This window comes from Scyliorhinus canicula, chromosome 11 (assembly GCF_902713615.1).
Source record: "Scyliorhinus canicula chromosome 11, sScyCan1.1, whole genome shotgun sequence".
In the NCBI taxonomy this organism is placed as follows: domain Eukaryota; kingdom Metazoa; phylum Chordata; class Chondrichthyes; order Carcharhiniformes; family Scyliorhinidae; genus Scyliorhinus; species Scyliorhinus canicula.
The window spans coordinates 59,994,358-60,014,918 of record NC_052156.1 but is presented as its reverse complement, the minus strand read 5'-3'; the positions used below and the strand labels follow the sequence as shown (position 1 = coordinate 60,014,918).

The following is a 20,561-nucleotide window of genomic DNA, read 5'->3' as shown; positions in this document are numbered from 1 at the left end:
AACATTATTTAATTCAATTTTGAGCTAGATTGCAAAGGTTTCAATATCGATTGTTTTATGACAGCATCTAATTTTGCTGATCTTTGCATCATCAAAGCAGTACAGTAGTTGATGCTGGACAACTATTGAATATGTATTCAAGGTTGTAACCTACTCAGTAAAGGTATTCCATCAATATATATACAACAGCAAATTATAGAGCTATATTTACGTTATTTGGGAATAACTATTTTGAATTATAAACGATATTTAAAGTCAAAGACTGAAAATGCTGATGTCAACAAAAAAGATGACCATCAGGCAGCTATAGAAGATGATTCAAACTATTCCTTCTTTTCTATATCATAAAAACATACAGATGTTTTTATTGGCAGCATGTTTTTATTCAGTTTTAACTGCAAAAGTAAAGTAAGTCCATTAGCCATCACAAATGCTTTGTCTAGGGCAGCTTTGATGGCTCAATGGGCATATACTATCTGGTGTGTACTAAGGGGTAGTACGGGTAGCACAGTGGTTAGTATTGTTCCTTCACAGTTCCAGGGTCCCAGGTTCGATTCCCGGCTTGGGTCACTGTCCGTGAGAAGTCTGCATGTTCTCCCCGTGTCTGCGTGGGTTTCCTCCGGGTGCTTTTCACGGTAACTTCATTGCAGTAGTAATGTAAGCCTACTTGTGACAATAAAGATTATTTTTTAAAAAAGTGTTCAAGAAAAATGTCCCAGTTTCATGTCTCAACCATGCTAAATGAATAATATTAACAGCAGTAGCAAATAGAGCATTATAGTTGACCTCGAGCACTCTTGAGTTAGTATAAGGAAAAATCAACTGAATTTCCTGCTGTTAATTGATGTCCAGTTACTACTGCTACGAAGTGTAAAGGTAGAAACATTGGATAAGGACAAAATGTCTCTTTGCAGCTTGTCATTACTAGCTGTCTAGGCTTGCATACAAAGAATGGTCACCTCAGTAGGATACCAGAGGGATGCTGGAATCCATGAAGAAATATTCCATTATGACACCAGTGTCTTGAAGAGAACACTGGAGGAATTGATTTTGTTCACTTTGCATAATATTGAGTGAAGATTTTAAGACTTAATTCAAATCGAGAAGTTGGATCTGTATTTACATATTCACAGTCAAGCCACTAGATGGCACGTCCAACTAGGGAAAATACTGAAAGAACATGCTTCTTTGTGACCAAATTAGAAACCAACATTGGCAACAGAAGTTATGGAGAGAGCCTGTGGCCTTCTCACATACATTCCCAGATGGTTGGGGATCTATTTTGATGAGCTGGTGTGAGAAGATTTACAAACGTAAATAAAATGCCAGTTTATCTTCACAACTAGCATTTGCAACTTGTCACCTATGCAATGGAGATTTTATTTGATATTTTCAGTGTCCCATGTACATCAATTATCAGTTTAGATTACAAACTTCTGTCTGTATGATATAGTTATTTCGCCTTGTGTTGCCTGTGCTTTTCTAAGCTAATATACCAGTCCTATGGCCACACATTTTTGAACTTTAATACATGGACAGTCAGCTCCACCTAATATATATCTTGCTTTTGCCATAATACATACTCAGACAACATGCTGTTACCCCCATTTGTGAGCTTTAGATGCTGCTGTCTGTCAGCCTCTGGTGGTTTATCTCTAGTGTCTGGATTTACTTTAAGACTTGTATGTCTATCACAGTGGTGTTGCTTTGAATGTGAGATCAAAAGAAGATGAATTCCAGAAAAAATTTCCGTGTATGAAGAAAGGAACAGTCTTGTGTAAACATCCCCATGACAGCTCCCAATGAGTTATGTTACTAGAGTATTAGCACCCAGGATGACAGACAGGCAGAGACTACGTGCAAAATAACAGATCAGTCCCTGTGAGCCAGCAGGCAGTTGCCACAACAGAAATAAGATTTCTAAAGGAATTTTGTTCCACTTTTATAGTAAACGTTTGTGTGGCAGCTCATCTTTTTACAAGCTGTCTTGCCTTGGAGTCTTGCAAAGCAGGCACTGGTTTTCTTTACGAGGAGATGTTTTGTTACTGAGGCACTCACCTGACAGAAAGCAGCAGTATCATGAATAGAGTTGGGGATAAATTTGGGAACAAAGTCAAGATGGCTATAGTACACTTATGTTTATTTGTCATTTACTTATATGGGCATTGCTACTGTAGAAACGGGCCTTTTGAGCTGGCCAAAAAGGGCAGCCTTCCAGTATATTTTCATTTCACTGTGCTTCAGCTGCATAGCACTTCCTGTTTATTCAACATTTTTACACCATTCTTCAGCCCCCGCTTCACAGCAACAGCCAAAGAACAACTGCAAGCCAACGGAAATTTAGAGGCATTAAGATCTTTCGGTAAACTTCCCCACTCTGTAATTACTTGTGTCATATCCAGAATTAAATCTGCCAATTAAACAGTCCCAATGAGCTGAATAGGGGAGCTGTCGAAAGATGCAAATGTTATGATTTAACCTTAAATTGATGGTAAATTAGGTCATGCTGAGGAATAAGGAAAATATTACGAAGAATTAATTTATATTTTATCATTCGGGTTTTGTGTATAAATAATGGAGATGACTGTACAACCAAAGAAGGTCTGCTTAACAGGGTCAAATAACAGGTAGTAACAAAGAACAACCCGTCTGCCAAAGCACATATAATTAATGTTTTCAAAATAAAATGAAACTCCATAAAAGTTGTCTTTTGTGTGGTCAGATGTTTGGAATTGGTCTGAACTGTTTGTTTAATAGTAGGAGTAATCACATGGGGGAGGGGAATGGAAAGAGTGACTGAATTTATTTACTCAGATGTAATGCTGATGTAGGTGTGGAACTAAAAATCACTGTGGGAACTGTGGGTTGCTTTCTGTTGGTATCTTCATAGTTCTGATGGTCATCGAATTTCCCAGCTTGTTGGTTTTGTTTATTCTGGACAGTCTAAGTTTGATTATTTATCAGAAGGAAAAGGGAGTAGCTTGGGCATAAAACGACTATGCTAGGTTTTATTTATCCAGCAGCCAGAGCATGGTTTAGTGCTTTGGAAATCTTTTAAAGCCAGCATTCTATGGTATGGTTTATTTTGATGAAAAGGCAGTAGAATCTTTAATTCAATTTTTAATTATCCCAAGTAGTGTCATATTTGTAAGTAAACAAATGGCCAATAATGTTCTTCACGTCCAATGTTTTGTATTATTAGGGCTTCTTTCATGATTTTTTTTGGTTTGTAAGATATTTTAATATATCCCATTTTATTATTCTCCCACTCACAGCCCAAGGGATCCTTTGGTTTAGCTGTTTTGTAACATTCTAGCCAGCTCTTCATAATGCATTGTTCCTTTGGAAAATTTGATATCTAGTGACAACCATCCATCAATATAGTCTGAAAATGGAATACTCTTTTAGTGTGAAAAGGAGACATCAGAATGCAGAGTTTTTTGTAGATATACCTTTATGTTCAATAAAAGCATGTTAAGTTTAAAGAGACTTCCAGAATTTAATGTTGCAGAATTACATGTGACACTGTCATCAATCGAAATAAATTTCATTTATCGATTTAAAAATTTTCTTTAAGGGTGTTAGCTGTGGAGGCTTGAGCAGTAAAACAAACTCTATGAAACACCATTTGCGGTAACTCTTCTTTGTGTGATAGAGTAGTAAATTGTCCCAATGGATCTATTTATGGTTAAAAGGTGAATGTTATTTTTTTATGTAGGCTTTTCAAGTTGCACGACAGCTCCTGCTGCAGCAACAAGCCAGTGGGTTAAAGTCTCCCAAAGGAAATGACAAGCAACCGACCCTACAGGTAAGTGTATATTTCCAGATTACATATGTAATATTGTATGTGTGCATATTTGAACCATTCTTAGATTGGAAGAATGTGAAGTGCGCAACTTTGAGTGGCTGTCATGTGCTAAACTTAATGGAATGATGCAACATAATTTTTAATGATCTATTGTGCTAAAGAGATCTGATGTTAGGTACTGAAGAAGTGCTTTGTTGTATTGTTGGTGTCTTAAAATCTCCCTTAGAAAATCAAATCTGACTGCTTTGACCTTTCAGCTTATTTGTGAAGGTTCAAATAATTTGAAAGGATCAATCGAGCCACTGTTCATAGTCAAACTAGGAATTTTGTTATGCGGGATACTCTTATAGAAGGTTCTATTACAGGATCAGTTTTGATCTTATGAAGGCTTGGTGCACTGAACTGAGGTATCATTATTAAAATTCAGTTTTATTAAGGCATTCAAAGAATAATTAAATGCATACTATATTTATTCTAATGCTACTTTGATATTTATATATAAATCTAACACTGTTAATACCATGAATGACTTTTGCACTCTGCATTATCTCTTACTCACAATGTACACATGAAATGCACTACAGCAATATGCATTCTTGCCATTTTATTGGCCTCACTAAAATAGTACATTAAAAAAAATCTGCATTTCCCTCAATTGGGTTTGAGTAAAATGACCTTGAGCTAGGATTACAACATTTTCATGGTAAAGAAAGATTTATATCAGCCACTATACTTTCGATATTAAAAAGAGAAAAAACTAAAAGTAATTTATGCTTCAATTTTATATTTGGAAATTTTAACCATACACGCGGTCTCCACACACACGCGGCGCTGAATTTATGTGCCCCGACAAGTTCAGGAACAGAGTATGACGGAGCCTAAAAATACCAGCGTCGCTTAGCACACCGATTACCCGATTCTGTCCCTGGCGCTACCCATTGTTTTTTGTTGCTGAAGTGCTTTTTGAGCCAATAGTGCTCTCTGCCTCAGTGAGGTGGGTAGCCAATTGCGGTAGCCAGGGGTAAAGAAGGCTGACAAGATTTTTTTTAAGTTAAGTTGGCTTTCAGTTTCCTGGTGGGACGGGACAGTTTGACTGCCTGAATGTATACACTCAGAGAAAGGTCAGGATACTTCAGGCAGGCCTACAGGCCCTCCTGGCCTGGGTGCCTGATGTGGGTGCAGCCAAAGTATGTCCCATAGCAGGATTCTCCCCCCACCCCGTGTTGGCCAGCCTGCTTTTTCAGTATTATAATTAAACTTCTAAAAAGGTGGGTGAGAGGGCACCTCCATGTTGAAACGCCATCTTAGTTACTTACTCTTTACTGCAGCCTGCTTCTACTTTCAAACTGGAAGACCTATGATAGACCGTCTAGCTTTGAGAACCCACCCGCTGCCCTTAACCACAGAGGGTGGCACAAGGGCAGCACAGTGGCACAGTAGCTGGCAGTACTGCCTCACAGCGCCAGAGCCCCAAGTTTGATTCCGACCTCGGGTAACTATCTGTGTGGACACATTCTTTCTAGGTCTGCGCAGGTTTCCCCCGGGTGCTCCGGTTTCCTCCCACAGTCCAAAGATGTGCAGGTTAGGTGGGTTGTACACGCTAAATTGGCCCTTAAGGTGGAGTTGCCGGAATAGGGTGGGGAATTGGGCCTAGGTAGGGTGGTCTTTCGAAGGGTCGGTGCCGACTCGATTGGCCAAATGGCCTCCTGCACTGCAGTGATTCTACAGTAAATTGTTACGGGGCAGAAGGAGACCATTTGTCCCACTATGTCTGCTGCGGCTCTCCAAAAAAGCATCATGACTTAATGCCAACCACCCCCCTCCCCATATCCCTGCTCATTGTTTCAAAACAAGTAATCATTTAATGCCCTCTTGAATGCCTCGATTGAACCCACGATTGAACTGAGCAGAGGGGCTATCTCCATGCTAATTAAAGTGGCGCCCTTTTCAAAATCCTGAAGAGTTGACATTTTCTCCTCTTGGTGTCAGGTTTGGAACCTAGAAACAGTCCCAACTCCTGTTTTCTACCCGGAAGATGAGAGATCAGATAATTCAACACAAACCAGTAGTTGTGCGTGGGATCTCCCTAAAATTCTCATTGGATTAACTCTTCAAATTCTTTGGTGGAAGATCAAATTTCAGTTGTAACCTTGTATATAAAAGTGAGTTATCTTTGCATCGCTCCTCAAAGCAATGTATGGTAACTTAAGTTATGAAAGGATCTTTCGTTAAAATCAGATTTGTAATTCAAAGCATTCAAGCTTCATGTCCTCTGCAGTTGAAGGACTAATATTCAGGCTGTTCATGAGTAGCCTTGAGTGACTGTTAAACACAATGCTGACAGTCTTTCTTCACTGAAATAGAAACAAAAATTAGTAACTTCAATGGCAGCAATGAAAATAATCTTTGCAATCAATTGATTGGGACAATTCAAATTGAATTTGGACATTACTTTCCTCCTCTGCCTTCATCAACACCTGAAACACGACTACATATGTAAATATTCTGTCACAAACCATAGCTACATTCATTTTTGCATACCGCCTTCTCCAACCCCATCCCCCATCAGAATGATCAGGATAATGGACCTACCTACTAGATTTGGTCCAATATGTAGGAATGCTTTTGAATTGACTTGCATAAAAATGTTATTGACAGTAAACCAATAAAGATGGCAATTCTTGAAAGCTGTAGGGATATTTATTCCAGAGTATGAATTGACCCAATTACTTGTTGTTTGCTGGTCGAAATTCTTAATCCTACTTTAACTTCAGACTTTGATTGCTTTTATTTCAAGTCAACAAAGTATCATTCTTCCTGAGCCATTACTGGTTTTCAGTTATGCTTACAGAAACAAATTCAAATACGGTGTTTGCAGGCTATATGAAGCAGATATTATCAGCTTTTCACATTGGAATGCAAAACATTGCCTAAAGATATCTAACTCAATTCTCCAAGCTGAGTTAAAGCGCATAACATTTTTTTTTTAGGAGGGACAAAAGACAAACTAAGTACACTGGATTGACCAGAAGTGTGCAAATTGCTAACAGTTTTCCTCAAATATCACATGTATCCCTTCCCCTCCCCCACTACTTGGTTTACCCATAGAATGCTGCAAAAGAGACTCCCACCTAGCTAATTAACATTATCACTGAAATGGTAGGGTTGAGTCATTAGTTCCATGTGCATTTAATTAGAGGCAGACTGAAATTGGATTTAACTTATTACTTTTCATGGATCACTTTCTTGTCATCACTTCAAATTGGATTGCAGCCCCAGGTAACTAATTATGGGAGCCACAGGATCAAGAGTGAAGAAGAAGGTAATTAGGAACCACAGCGTTGGACCCTTGCTGATAGTCCACTAGCACTGTGGAAAAAATATAGTTTTATTTTGCAGCACTGCCACAAGCAGGGGCATTAAAATTGTGGAAATAATATTCTATTCTGTTTGGAATCATGGGAAGGCTGCTGCCACCTATTGCGGTTTATGTGATGTGCAGCTGTGTTGAAGATGTTATGTCCACATGGTTCCACAATGAACTTCTTAATGTGTAGTTTAAACAAGTGAAGTCAACATATTGCATGTAGGCATGAGGTAATGCAAGAACTATGTACTCTGAGGCTTTTTCATTTGTGTGGAAAAAGCACTATCAAACAAAACTGTGTAGCAGGATGTGGAACAAAATCATAATGTTTTGGATTAGTGTACATGAGAATTGTCTGTACATTGAAATGTAACAAACTGCTCTCTATTCAAAGTTCTCCTCATTTGTATAATTTTTTAATAGGATGAAAAATAGCTACTGCTGTAGGATCATAAAACATATGTACAAAAAAAAACGATGAAAGCATCATGACGTGGACTTTTCAAGCAGTGCTCATTGTTAGTGGGTATAAGAAATAAGCGGAGCTCACAATATAGACTGTTAAACATTAGCCTTTACTATTGCGTAAGATTGCTTTGATGAACAGAAATCCACAAGGTTATGCAGAAAAAATCTCGAGGCGTCTTGCACATCTTAATAATGATTTAAAGTAAAATCTTTGTGTGGCTTAAAGGGTTTCACGTTAAGGTCAAATAGCATAGTGTTTTCTCTTTCTCTGACTGCTGGCTGAATGAGGATCACGGTGGGAGATGAATGCTAACCTTTCTTCAAAGTCTGAGGCTTTTTCTGTTGGGAGCTGAGGGTCCTTTTCCTTTAGTTTGTGTAGGCAGCATTTGAACTACTGTGCTGTACACACCATAGCATTGTCCCAGCATATGTGCACCAAACGTCTCAAATCTGCAACTCATTACTGCACAGCACTGGAGCCCATCCAGTGGTTAGAATATTTCCTGAAGCCTAGAATAACAGCAGTTAGTGCAAGCGCCACACTATAGAAGTGACAATGAGGGGCGGTCTACTCCTGTTGGCATGGTGCCCAGTCAGGAAAGCTAGTTGAGATAGCAAGACAGTAAGATTGCTGCCATCCATATGTGTTGTGCTGTCGAACTTGGATGAGACTGATGTTTTTTTTTGAAGAGAATGCGGTTTAAACAATGTGACAGCATCAATCTGTTCCATTTCTTGCTTGTGCTGTGCAGAATTTGGTCTGTGATTATGTATTTTTTATGACTCTTCAAGTACTGTATGCAGCATAGCTTTAATGACTTAAATTGGTTATTATGGATTTGCAGTTACTTTGCAACTACTGCATACATTTTCACAATGGTACTAGTTCAGTAAAGATTAGTTCAGTAAAGATTGAAAACGTAATTTTTTTTTTCTTGTCAAAAATAATTTGCTCTGTATCTCAGATATTAGAACCAGATTGCAGTAGTTCTGCCTGAACTAAATAGTTGCTTTTTTGCTTTGTATGTTTTCTCTTTTAAGATTATGGACAATTGATGAAATTATAAGATTCCATACCCAGCCACCCACCCTTTATCTCTAACTAAAGGTGTAAATTAATTTATTGTCCTTTCTGAGACATTTTGATGTTTGAGTTAGCAGCCGTTGTCCATTACATAAGCAGACTGGGGAAGGGGTGTGGTTCACATCTGTATGTCTGCTGTTTTGAAAGCTTTAGGAATTTTCTTGAAACTTGAGTAATATGTCACTCAAAGTGAGGCTATTTATAATAAATGTAATTATAATTGGAGAATTATAGGTCTGCAGGCTTTGTCTGGAGAAAAGAATTACTGTATCTTTTTGCTGTTTCCTTCTTTACAGCTGAAATTACGATTACTAAATAGTCACGCTTAATATGTAAATTCTGAATTAAGTTGCTTTTGATAGAACATTCCGCTATAGTTAAGGAATGGGTTGCTTTGATACCTTTGTATTAAATAAAATCTCAAAGTCACATGAGTGTCTTTAAACAGTTATTTTTATTTATTACGCCAATTTCCCTAGCTGACGTAAGAAACATGTCAGTTTGCAGTTGCCTATTCAGGAATAAGAATTTCTTCCCCTAACCAGGAATAAAGATCTGCTTGGCAGGGTACAGTACTTGTTAAAGAAGAAAGTTGTCCCTATGTGTAGAACACATCTGTTGTCATTATTACAACATCCCGGGCTAATGCGCGGTCAATTCCAGCCCCACAGACCCTGAAGACACAACACAAGTGAATTAACCAATATTTAGTCTAAAAATTCCCAAAACCTTTGGCCTTGGCTGCCCAATAATCTACAGTCACAAGGTTTGGTAGTTGAAACACAATCACTGTCTCTTTATAAAAGAAATAAAGATTAAATATGCAGTAAATACAACAGAATAATGGCAAGCTAACCTACTACCATCCCCCTTAATTGTCCCACCCTCTACCCAAACAAGCAAGACAGGCAAACACAGAGGGTGGAAAGGGGTAAAATAATAAAGATTAAGATAAAACAGATAAGAGCCCTCGCTTTCGATGTTGAATTTTTTGCCGCAGGCTTTCCTCCCAGCACTGTGATTGATCGAAGCCACCGGTATACAGTTGATGATGGTCTTAGGACATAGAACAGTGCAGCACAGAACAGGCCCTGCGGCCCTCGATGTTGCGCATAGCATTGTCCGAAACAAAGATCAAGCTATCCCACTCCCTGTCATTCTGGTGTGCTCCATGTGCCTATCCTATAACCACTTGAATGTTCCTAAAGTGTCTGACTCCACTATCACAGCAGGCAGTCCATTCCACACTCTCTCTGAGTAAAGAACCTACCTCGGAGATCCCTCCTATATCTCCCACCCTGAATCTTATTGTTATGCCCCCTTGTAACAGCTACATCCACCTGAGGAAATGGTCTCTGAACGTCCACTCTTTCTATCCCCCTCGCCATATTATAAACCTCCATTAAGTCGCCTCTCATCCTCCTCCACTCCAAAGAGAAAAGCCGTAGCTCCCTCAACCTTTCCTCATAAGACCTATCCTGCAAACCAGGCAGCATCCTGGTAAATCTCCTTTGCACCCTTTCCAATGTCTTCTAGCAGAAACATTCATCAGTACTCACAGGCAGTAGGGTTTCTTCTGAAAAAACACTTCAGCCTTTTAAAATTAGGCCTTCAACTCAAAGGTCCACCTTTGAGTCTACTTCTCTCTTAAGTCTCTTTGTTTCGCATCAAACCCAGCTGCCAGCTCGAATTTTAATCTCAACCCTTTGCAGTTTCAGTAAATTTACATCCAGCCTTGCTGGTAAAAGAGAATAGTTCTTACGCTGGAACTTTAGAGAGTTTTCATCATTTCAGAGAGAGAAAATGAGAGACGCCCCATCCAGCTTCTGAACTGAAAGTGAAACTAAAACACCACAGCCTTACTGGGGAAAGAGACATTCTGGAGAAATCGGAACAGATCACCACTGGTTATCAGCAAAGCCCACCATTTTGAGCCAGTTCATTGGCCACCAGTCAAGTCAGTCAAAATGAATCATCACTAATATCTCAGGATTGAATTAAAGGCAAAGTCCACATTAAAATCGCAGGCCCATTAATCATCCATGGATAAAAATCGTAATCGTGAAAACAAAGGGAGCATTCGGGGTTTAAACAGGAGGATCTTTCATCATTTGCAAATGTCTATTGGGTCCTCCAATGCACATGCACACCCTTTATAAAATGCAACAATCAAAAATTGGACATGCGATTTGGGGGCTGGATTTAGGCAGTTCTGTATGTGTCGGGGAGGGGGATGTGACCTGTGTGTTTTGTGGGGAGGGGGCTTCGAGTGTTTAAAAGATATAAAATTGGCTTCTGTATGGCACGATGATGCAGCGGTTAGCATTGCTGCCTCACGGTGCTGAGTTCAATAGGGTAGGTTCGATCCCGGCCCCGAGACCCTGTCCGTTTGGAGTTGGCGCATTCTCCTCGTGTCTACGTGGGTCTCACACCCACAACACAAAGATGTGCAGGGTAGGTGGATTGGCCATGCAAAATTTCCCCTTAATTGGAAAAAATAGAATTGGTTATCTAAATCTATTTTTTTTAAATTGGATTCTGACCGAAATCTACTGCCAACCTGCCCACTTCTGACTTTAACTGAGGTGTGAAGTTGGGTGAGTGACTGACCCACTCCAAAGACACTGGTTGGCTTTTCAAATATTACACATGAGGTTTTCAACTTGTTCAGCTTCCTCCCCCCCCCCCCGGGCCTCTGACCTCGTGGGCAGCCCTGCTCCGAGGCATTCACCGGAACAGCTTCTCACCTGATTTGGAAGTGAAGCCTGTCAATCAGATTAGTTTCTGGGCAAGAACCAATTGTGACATCGCACAAACTAGGAAGTTACATTAAAACTTTACAGATTGCATGGGAATCCAGATTTACCAGACCTTTTTGACTACATCCAACTTCTAGCAGGTACAGTAGATAAAGGACCAGGCCATACTGTTCAGTTTGTATTCATAAAACCACTGCAGCTACCCCAAAAGTTGACCTTTTAACCCAGTACTGTATGCCAGCTGTGATAGTGTCAAGTATACTATAGACCCAGCTTGTCCCACCTTTACGGGTGGACGGCCACATTTACATTTTTTTCTCACTCAAGAATTTGATGATCAAGTTTCAGTTTTATATCAAAAAACTTTGATACAGCAATAAGAAAGATGAATACCAAAAATATCGATGTCAAAGCAAAAATTTCAATAATATCAAAGTGCCCATTAAAACGTGCAAAGCAGCAGAGTTCACCAGTTAAACCATTCCGTTACCTTTTTGCTAAAAAAGCAAAGCAAGAGAGCGAGACAGGTAAAGCCACTGGGTCAGCAGGGGGTCAGGTCATATCTAAGCCGTTGGGTTTGACAAATACTGACCTTGCAGTCGCATCTGGAGGCGCACATTCTGCGCTGAGCTCGACAGAATTCATACTCAAGCAGGCATTGGAAGCGGGTTACCTGGGTTTTCTGCTCTCACAGTCAGCTTTGTGGGTAGATTTTTGGGAGGGTGGAAATGAAAGGCCTGGTGTCCTCCCTGCTTGTGCTGCCATTTTGGCCCTGTGCTCTTTCAGGGACTGGTGCCTGCACTGAGGGCAAGAGAGTGCATGCTCAGAAAACAAAGGTGCAGACAATCACCTTTACGAAACCTCTCACTTGTCCAACCAGGCACTGACTCTGTCGCAAATTGCCTATCAGCAGCAAATGCGGCAGAGATCAGTCTCTGATTACACAAGCAGATCCTTGCAGATCTTTCATTCAACTTATTGGTAATTTGAAGAATAAGTCCATGGACTGGATACAGAGGCTTTGGGGGCCGGGTTGTAACTCGCAGGCTAGGTAGCTGGATAAGCCTGATACAGACCTTAATAAATTGTGTTAGTGTGAACATTAACTGACAGCTAAACAATAAATGTTTTTTATGCTTGCGTGCCATCTATATACATGCACCTTCAGTTTCTGAAGATAACTGAACCATTCCAGGGAGCTGCGTCTTTTCTAGTAGGTGCCTTACTGGCTGTCTCTATTTATACAAAGCCAAGTATTGTTAAGGGTTCCCCGCCCCCTTATTGGAGAAGCTCATATTCTGCAAAGTCCACAAAGTAGTTAATCATCCCTACCCCGTAAAACCCGTGCTGGTTAAAATAATGACAATACAATAATTAAATACCTCTTGGTATTGACAGACATAGCAAGAGTTAGGTGTTCACTTCAGAACATAGCATCAATATTGCGGCACAGTGGAGTTTACCTGTTCAGTTGTAGAGTTCTGCATGTTGCAACTGACTGGATTGCTTGCCCAATGGCACTACATAAAAGTTAGGCCACTCAGCCTCCCGCGTCTGTTCCTTCATTCATAGAACATAGAACAGTACAGCACAGAACAGGCCCTTCGGCCCTCGATGTTGTGCCGAGCAATGATCACCCTACTTAAACCCACGTAACCCGTATACCCGTAACCCAACAATCCCCCCATTAACCTTACACTACGGGCAATTTAGCATGGCCAATCCACCTAACCCGCACATCTTTGGACTGTGGGAGGAAACCGGAGCACCCGGAGGAAACCCACACACACACGGGGAGGACGTGCAGACTCCACACAGACAGTGACCCAGCCGGGAATCGAACCTGGGACCCTGGAGCTGTGAAGCATTGATGCTAACCACCATGCTACCGTGAGGCCAATTACAGTAAGAAGTCTTACAACACCAGGTTAAAGTCCAACAGGCTTGTTTCGAATCACTAGCTTTGGAATAATCCTGAAAATAATTTTGAAACAAACCTGTTAGACTTTAACCTGGTGTTGTAAGATTTCTTACTGTGCTCACCCCAGTCCAACGCCGGCATCTCCACATCATTCATTCAAATAGATCGTTGCTGACTGACATGTCAAAACTATTTACTCATCTTTGTTCCATTCTTTCTAGGTTTGAATGTTTCATGAATTAAAATGAACATTAGAATAAGTTGGATTAAATCGAGGAAAAGTAAAATTTGAAATGAACATAGGGCAGGCAGAGAAACTGGGAAGGAAGATTAAGTGTATGCAGAAGGATTTTCATTTTTCATTTATATTTTAAATTTCTTTTGAATTGTGTGAGATTGGTACATTAAAAAAAGTTAAGCTACAGTGTTTTCCCCCTGGATCTAAATTATTTCAGGATTATTCCAAAATCGACAGAACATCACGTTCTGAGTGTTTACAACAACAACTTGCACTTGAGCAAACTTTGCAGCATAGGAACTCGACCTAAGCCACCCCGCAGGCACACAAGGATAAGTGAATGGTTAACGAAAGAAATATTAAGAGGGTGATTAAATGTTTTATTAAATGGGTGGTTTGTAAGGAGGGCCTTGACATAGAAAAGGGAGATAGAGGTCTTTAGGGAGGGAACTCCAGTGTGTGGGAGCTAGATAGTTGAAGCTGATTTTCCAAAATTTGGTTGCATTGTCTGAAATATATATTCCAATCGGTAATGATGCTTTTTTATTTCAGTCATAAAGAAAATTCAGACAATAATGCTTTAGATTTAGGGATGACTGATGTGCGTGAATAATGAGGTTCTAGTTAGCATTTGCTAAAATGAGGACCGAGGCCGTCAATCTCTTGTTTAAAGATGCATTATATGTGTATGTTGTTTTAAAATAAACCATACAGTTAAATGAGTTTGATCCTTACAATAGACTTGATGTAAATTATACGTAAATATTTGATGGAAATGAATGATTAGAAAGCTTGTTGAAGTCATTTAGCACTTAAACAAGATGAGCTTGACCCAAAAAGTCCCTTTCCAGAAGCTACATCCACTTTGTAAGCAGTTCAACGTAAATGAGCTTTCTACCGCACTTATAATCGAACATTGGCAGTGGGGCAGGGGAAGCACCCAAGAAATTCCAGATCTATAGCCTTGATTTTAATTTCACATGAGAGTGGGATACATTATGTTCATGTGTCCAATCTGTACCCAGCTCAATTCTCAGCTTCATCCATGTCAGCTGAGTGTAAAATCAGGCTGGGCACAAATCAGGTTCCCTATTGTGCCCCCTTTTTCCCAGACGTGCCAAGTTAAAATTAGATATCAGATATACAAAGATTCTACTTCGTGAATTTAATTTTGTTACGTGTCATTGTGCAAAAAAACATGGGCGGGATTCTTCGTAGCCCGCTCCGAAATCGGGAAAGGCGATTGGGCAGAGAATGGCTTCTGATGCTGGAATCGGGGCAGATGCTGGTTTGACGCCATTTCACGATGCTCCGCTCCCTCCAAATTGGCGTAATTGGGAACCATACAGCCTCAACGCAGCTCCCGACGGCGCGGGCCATGTGTGGTCCCAGGGATCATGAGCCTAGCGTGCCGGCTGCGAAGTGGCCAGCGCCGCCACACTTGGGCAAGATCCATGCCGCTGGCTGGAGGGCTTCTGCTAGGGCTGGGGGGAGTAGTGGGAGTGGGCTGTGGCTTTGGCCCATGGTCCAACACGCCCAGCGCCATGTTTCCCGGCTCGACCGTTGGGGGTGTAGCTTATCAGCTCTGCTTTTGCGAGGCCCAGGACCTGCCGATTCTCCAGCCATTCTCTGCATGACCTGCGGGTGTTCGAGGCGATGCCGCTGCTAGTCCCTCACCGGTACCGGAATCAGTGAGGGATTCGTGCTGATTTTCCCATTGTGGAACACCACGGATTCTCCATTGGTGCTGGCACTGAGCCACAGTTTTTGGTACTATGTCCTCCACGTCATCCTGAAAATTGTGGCCTTTTACGGCAAGAAAACAGGCGTCAAAAGCCCACAGATTCACAGCCTTGCAGGGGGCTAGCAGGCAGCTGTCGTGGAGCTCGCATCCCCAGCTGCCGAATCGGCCCCCGCACTTGCAGGTCAGAGGCCGCGCATGCGCACGGCGGCGGCATACAGTGGTCGTGCCATGCTCCATGGCTGACTCAGCCAGCCCGCGGACCTGGGCCACAGAAATAGTGCCCCTGAAATAGTGCCCCTGATTGGCCGCTCGTCTCCCGCAGACTGAGACTGCAGCCGCCTCACGAGTTTCCCGAGTGGCAGGACTACATTAGAAATACGCTGTCGGGGATGGAGAATAGCGGGGCGGGCCTCAGGCAATGGCCTGAGGGGGTGGACACTCGGCGCGGTGTAATTGTGCGCTGCTTTTGGGGGGGTGGAGAATTATGGAACTGGCGCCGGTCCCAATTTCGTGCGGGAAAACGGATTCTCCGCCCCGTCGCCGAACGCAATTTTGGCGTCGGGGTGCAGAGAATCCAGCCCAGATAGGTGCAAGTTGTTGTTAAAATAATTTATGGAGGGCAGCACGGTGGCGCAGTGGTTAACACTCCTGTCTCGCGGCGCCAAGGTTCCAGCTTCGATCCCGGCTCTGGGTACATGAGTTTCGCACCCACAACCCAAAGATGTGCAGGGTAGGCGGATTGGTCACGCTAAATTGCCCTTTAATTGGAAAAAATGAATCGGGTACTCTAAATTTATTAAACAAAATAATAATTTATGGATGTATTCAATCTGCAGATATGATCAGGTTAGGTGACAAAGAATGGGAGGAAGCTTCGATGGAGTGTAAAGTAGCAAAGATCATTTTGGTTCCCTGTAGCAGTGCTGTACTCGTGTCTTCACCAAAGCCACTCTTGAGCGAGTAGCTCGCAGGCGTGCAGCATCAACCTTCTATTTTACAGATAGGCAGACTGAACTAATAATCTCGAGAATGTGGGACCCGATTCCACCATGGCAGTTTTGGAATTTAAATTGAGATTTTTTTTGTCAGAATCTGTAAATAAATAATAAAAGTGGCTGTGGAACTGTCAGGTTGATATGAAAAAACAACAGAATTACAGAGTGCAAAATATGAGCGTTTGCAACCATCTTCAGCCAGAAGTGTCAAGAGGAAGATTCTTTTGATCTTCCCACCATCACAGATGCCAGTCTTAAGCCAATTCAATTGACGCTACTTGATGTCAGGAAGTGACTAAGTGCACTGGACACAACACTGGACACAAGTTGCAACAACATTCCAGCTGTAGTGGTGACGACCTCACCAAACTGTTGGAGTACAACATGAACACTAGTGTCTACTCAACTGCATGAAATTTGTTCAGGTACCTCCTGTCCACAAAAAAGTAGGGCAAATCCAAATGAGACAATTATTACCTATTGGCCGTATCAGTAGCAAAATTATGTCAGGAGTTGCCAGCAATGCAATTGAGCTGCAGTTGGGGGAAATGGTGGCACAGTGGTAGCGTCACTGGAGCAATATCCCAGAGGCCCAGGCAAATGCTGTGAGGGATCTGGGATTGAACTCCACCGTGGCAGCTGGTGGAATTTAAATTCAATGAATAAAATCTGTAATTGAAAGCTAGTCTCCGTAAAGGTGATCATGAAATTATCATCAATTGTCGTGAAAAAACATCTGGTTCACGAACGTCCTTTAGGGAAGGAAATCTGCCACCCTTACTTGGTCTGGCCTACATGTAACTCCAGGTTCACGGCAATGTGGTTGACTCTTAACTGCCCTCTGAAATGGCCTTGGAAGCCATTCAGCTGAAGTCATTGGTGCCTAAATCCCATGAAGGGCTCAAAAAAAGTTCCTTGCTAATCATTTGCTTAAATTGGGATCTCCACCCTGCTCAAAGATTTAATTAGGGCTTTCATCCAAACATGGGAACAACAGTTGAATTCCAGAGGTGACATGAGAGTGAGCTGTTTTAATATAAAGGCAGCATTCAACAAAATGTAGCACAGGGAGCCCCAGTAAAACTGAAATCAATAGCGATGGGGTAAGAAACTCTTCAGTGCACGTACTTATACCAGAGATGCAAGTGATTCTTTGGTACAGCATGATCGATCCTTTGGTAGTTAGAGGATGATCGTTTCAATGGAGTAGGAGTCCCTCCAGGCACTGTCCTGAGCCCAGCTATATTCAGCTGCTTTGTCAATTACCTTTGTTTAACTTGAGGTCCGAACTGGGGCTGTTTGCTCCTGATTTTTTAAATTTGTTCATGGGATGTGAGCATCACTGGCTGGGCCAGCATATGTTGCCCATCCCTAATTGGCTTTGAAGTGAGTGGCTTGCTAAGCCATTTCAGAGGGCAGTTAAGGGTCAACCACATTGCTATGGGACTGGAATTACATGTCGACCAGCCCAGCAGATTTCCTTCCCTGAAGGACATCATTGAACCAGATGGGTTTTTACGACAATCAACAATAGTTTCATGGACCTTTTGTTCCAGATTTTTTAAAAATTGAATTCAAATTGTACCATCTACATGGTGGGATTCGAACCAGGGTCCCCAAAGCATTATCCTGTGTCTCTTGGATTGCAGTGTTCAATTCTATTTTCAATTCCTTAGGTAATGAAAATGTTGAAGCAAGACTTGGACAACAGAGTAGTAAGCACCATTTTCATTGCATAACAGGCAAAAAATATAAATTGCAAGAGGGAGCATAACCATCTCCCCGTGACATTTAGTGACATTTCCATTACTGAGTACCCACCACCAATATCCTAGGGACCTCATTGAATAGAGATACAATTGGATCAGTCACATGTATACCAGGGTTATTATAGTGGATCACAGGCTGGCCATTCTGAGGTGAATGGCTGACTTTCTGACTCCCTAAAGTCTCTCTACCACCTGCAAGTTACAGATCCCAGCAGGTGTTTTTACACCTAGTCTTTATCTTCAAGTGACTTGTGAGAAAATGAACACACATGGATGCTAAGTGAGCAAAGGACTGTGGGTTTTATTCTCCACAGTGAAACAGCCTGCTGGCAGTATCTAAGCTCTCACATGAAAAATCATAACTTCTGTGAAATACTGGAAATGTCAGCCAGCTCATTGGAGACATGCCATGGCATGAATCAGTGCTTTAAGGATTGTGGACTCGTGCCCCACTCCAAGACTTGGCATCGCCCAGGAATTTATTTGGGGTTCTTCTGATTGGTTGCTGTAGCTGCAGTGAAAGATTAGCATAAATCGCAGATGTCTGACGATAAGGGTTCCACTGAAATTACAGCAGCTGATTGGATCAACCTCTGAAGAAATTTCCAGTGATTACCTGAAATAATACCAGTGCAGAGGTGAAGGAGCGCTTCATTCTCAAAGTCACTGAGCAAATTTCTCCATTTGGAAGACTACGTTCTACTGCCAGAGGTAAATTGGGCGCAGATCAGGAAGTGATTCACTGTCCTTCGCCATGCAAATTTATTCATGGCGAGGATTATGAGGGAATCTCTCTATCAGACCGTCATTTTGAGCAGGCAGCCCAATAGCAAGATCCCAACGCTGGCCACAACACCCCCAGCCCCAGAGTTTCTGGGTCTCCCTACTTTCCCCAAATACGGGGGGGTGACCCCGACCCGCCCTGACCCCCTTCCCCACAGAGACTCCCTAAATACAGAGATCCCCCACAGAAACCCGCTAAATAAAGAGACCCCAGTCAGGAAGCCCCAAAGAAAAGAGAGCCCTGTCAGGAAGCCCCCAGAAAAGAGAAGTCTGTCAAGAAGCTAGAGAGCGGTCCAGGCAGAGGCAGTGAAAATAATTACTATTGTAACATTCACCTATGCAATACACCTGCTGGCTCAGACACAGGAAGCACCACGCATCAATTCCTGGAAAGAGAAACCCGTGATATGTGGTGAAACCCTCAGATCTTTGATCTGCCAGCCATCCATTAATTTCCCTCACTGGGCTGTGATTGTCAGCTTCCGCACACACACAGCTGACAGCCTTGCTTCATTCATCTTCCTTCTGGATCTAGTAACTCTGAAGTTTTCTAACCATAATGTTTATAAACATCAACCACTTCAAAGAAAGTCAAGTGCTGTCAATTTCCAGCTAACTAATTCAAAATCACTCGGGCGTGAAGGGGATGATTGGAATGCACTTAACTCTCTTTGAGGGGGATCTTGCACTTTGCGGGGGGCGGTGATGGGGCATGGAGGGTGGCCCTCGGATGAACTTTAGGGGCAACTCCCTTGGCTCACCACGAGGTACACTGCTTCAGTACAACGCTGGGACCAAGAGGACCGGAGAATATGGTGCCCGGTCCACTAAGTGGATGCAAATGGATCTTAATGACCAATTTGCATTCTCCCGCTGCTACACTAGAGTGAACCTTGATCCCACCGCCAGTGTGGGGGGGGGGGGGGGGGGGGGGGGCAGAGCATTGGTCGGCAATCCCATTTTCTTCACTATGCCCGATTCCTCCGCCGCATCGACGACCTGCCCGCATCGGCAAGCTGGCTACCGGTCGTGGGCAGCAGAGAATATCACCCACTGTGTTTCAAATGAGCTGATAAGCCAAATCCCTTTGTGTTTGGCCGTACAGATGTAAATGATGCCTTGATAATTTTTTAGAAAATGAACAGGAAGCTCTCCCAGTGACTAGGCTAACATACCTCAATAAACCAACAGCACCAAATCAGTAACTAGACATTCACATCCTTATTGTTGTTGGACCTTGCAGGAGGCAAGTTGGCTATTGATTTGCCTACAAAGCAAGAGTGACAACAGTTGAAAAGTAACTAATTGGATGTAAAACACTTTTGGACATTCTGAGATTATATAAAACTTTTAAATTCCTTCTGTTGAGGAGAGGAGAAAGTCACAGTTGATGGAATATTCTTTAGCTGCCTATATTGTAATTAACCTTTATTAAAACAGTGCCACTGACTACCTTGATACTTGACTTTCAAAATTATGAATATTGGCCCGTTTCTATGTTTGCCGATGTTACTTCTGATTGTATCTTTTGGAAGGTATAAAAGTGTTGATGAGGTAATTCCCCAGATTCTGAGGGCTCAACGCTTACCTCCAGATAGGATATTAGTGTAAGGAACTCACGATGT

The 20,561-nt window shown here is 42.1% G+C and overlaps 1 protein-coding gene across 15 annotated transcripts in view; it reads left to right on the top strand.

Annotated features, from left to right (window-relative positions):
* foxp1b (forkhead box P1b) overlaps window positions 1-20,561 on the top strand; it is a 645,688-nt gene that overhangs the window by 397,404 nt on the left and 227,723 nt on the right. For all 15 annotated transcript variants that reach the window (XM_038810651.1, XM_038810658.1, XM_038810652.1 and 12 more), the window contains one exon: window positions 3,719-3,808. In XM_038810651.1, coding sequence (XP_038666579.1) covers window positions 3,719-3,808 — 90 coding nt within the window. The remainder of the gene's footprint in view (window positions 1-3,718; window positions 3,809-20,561) is intronic.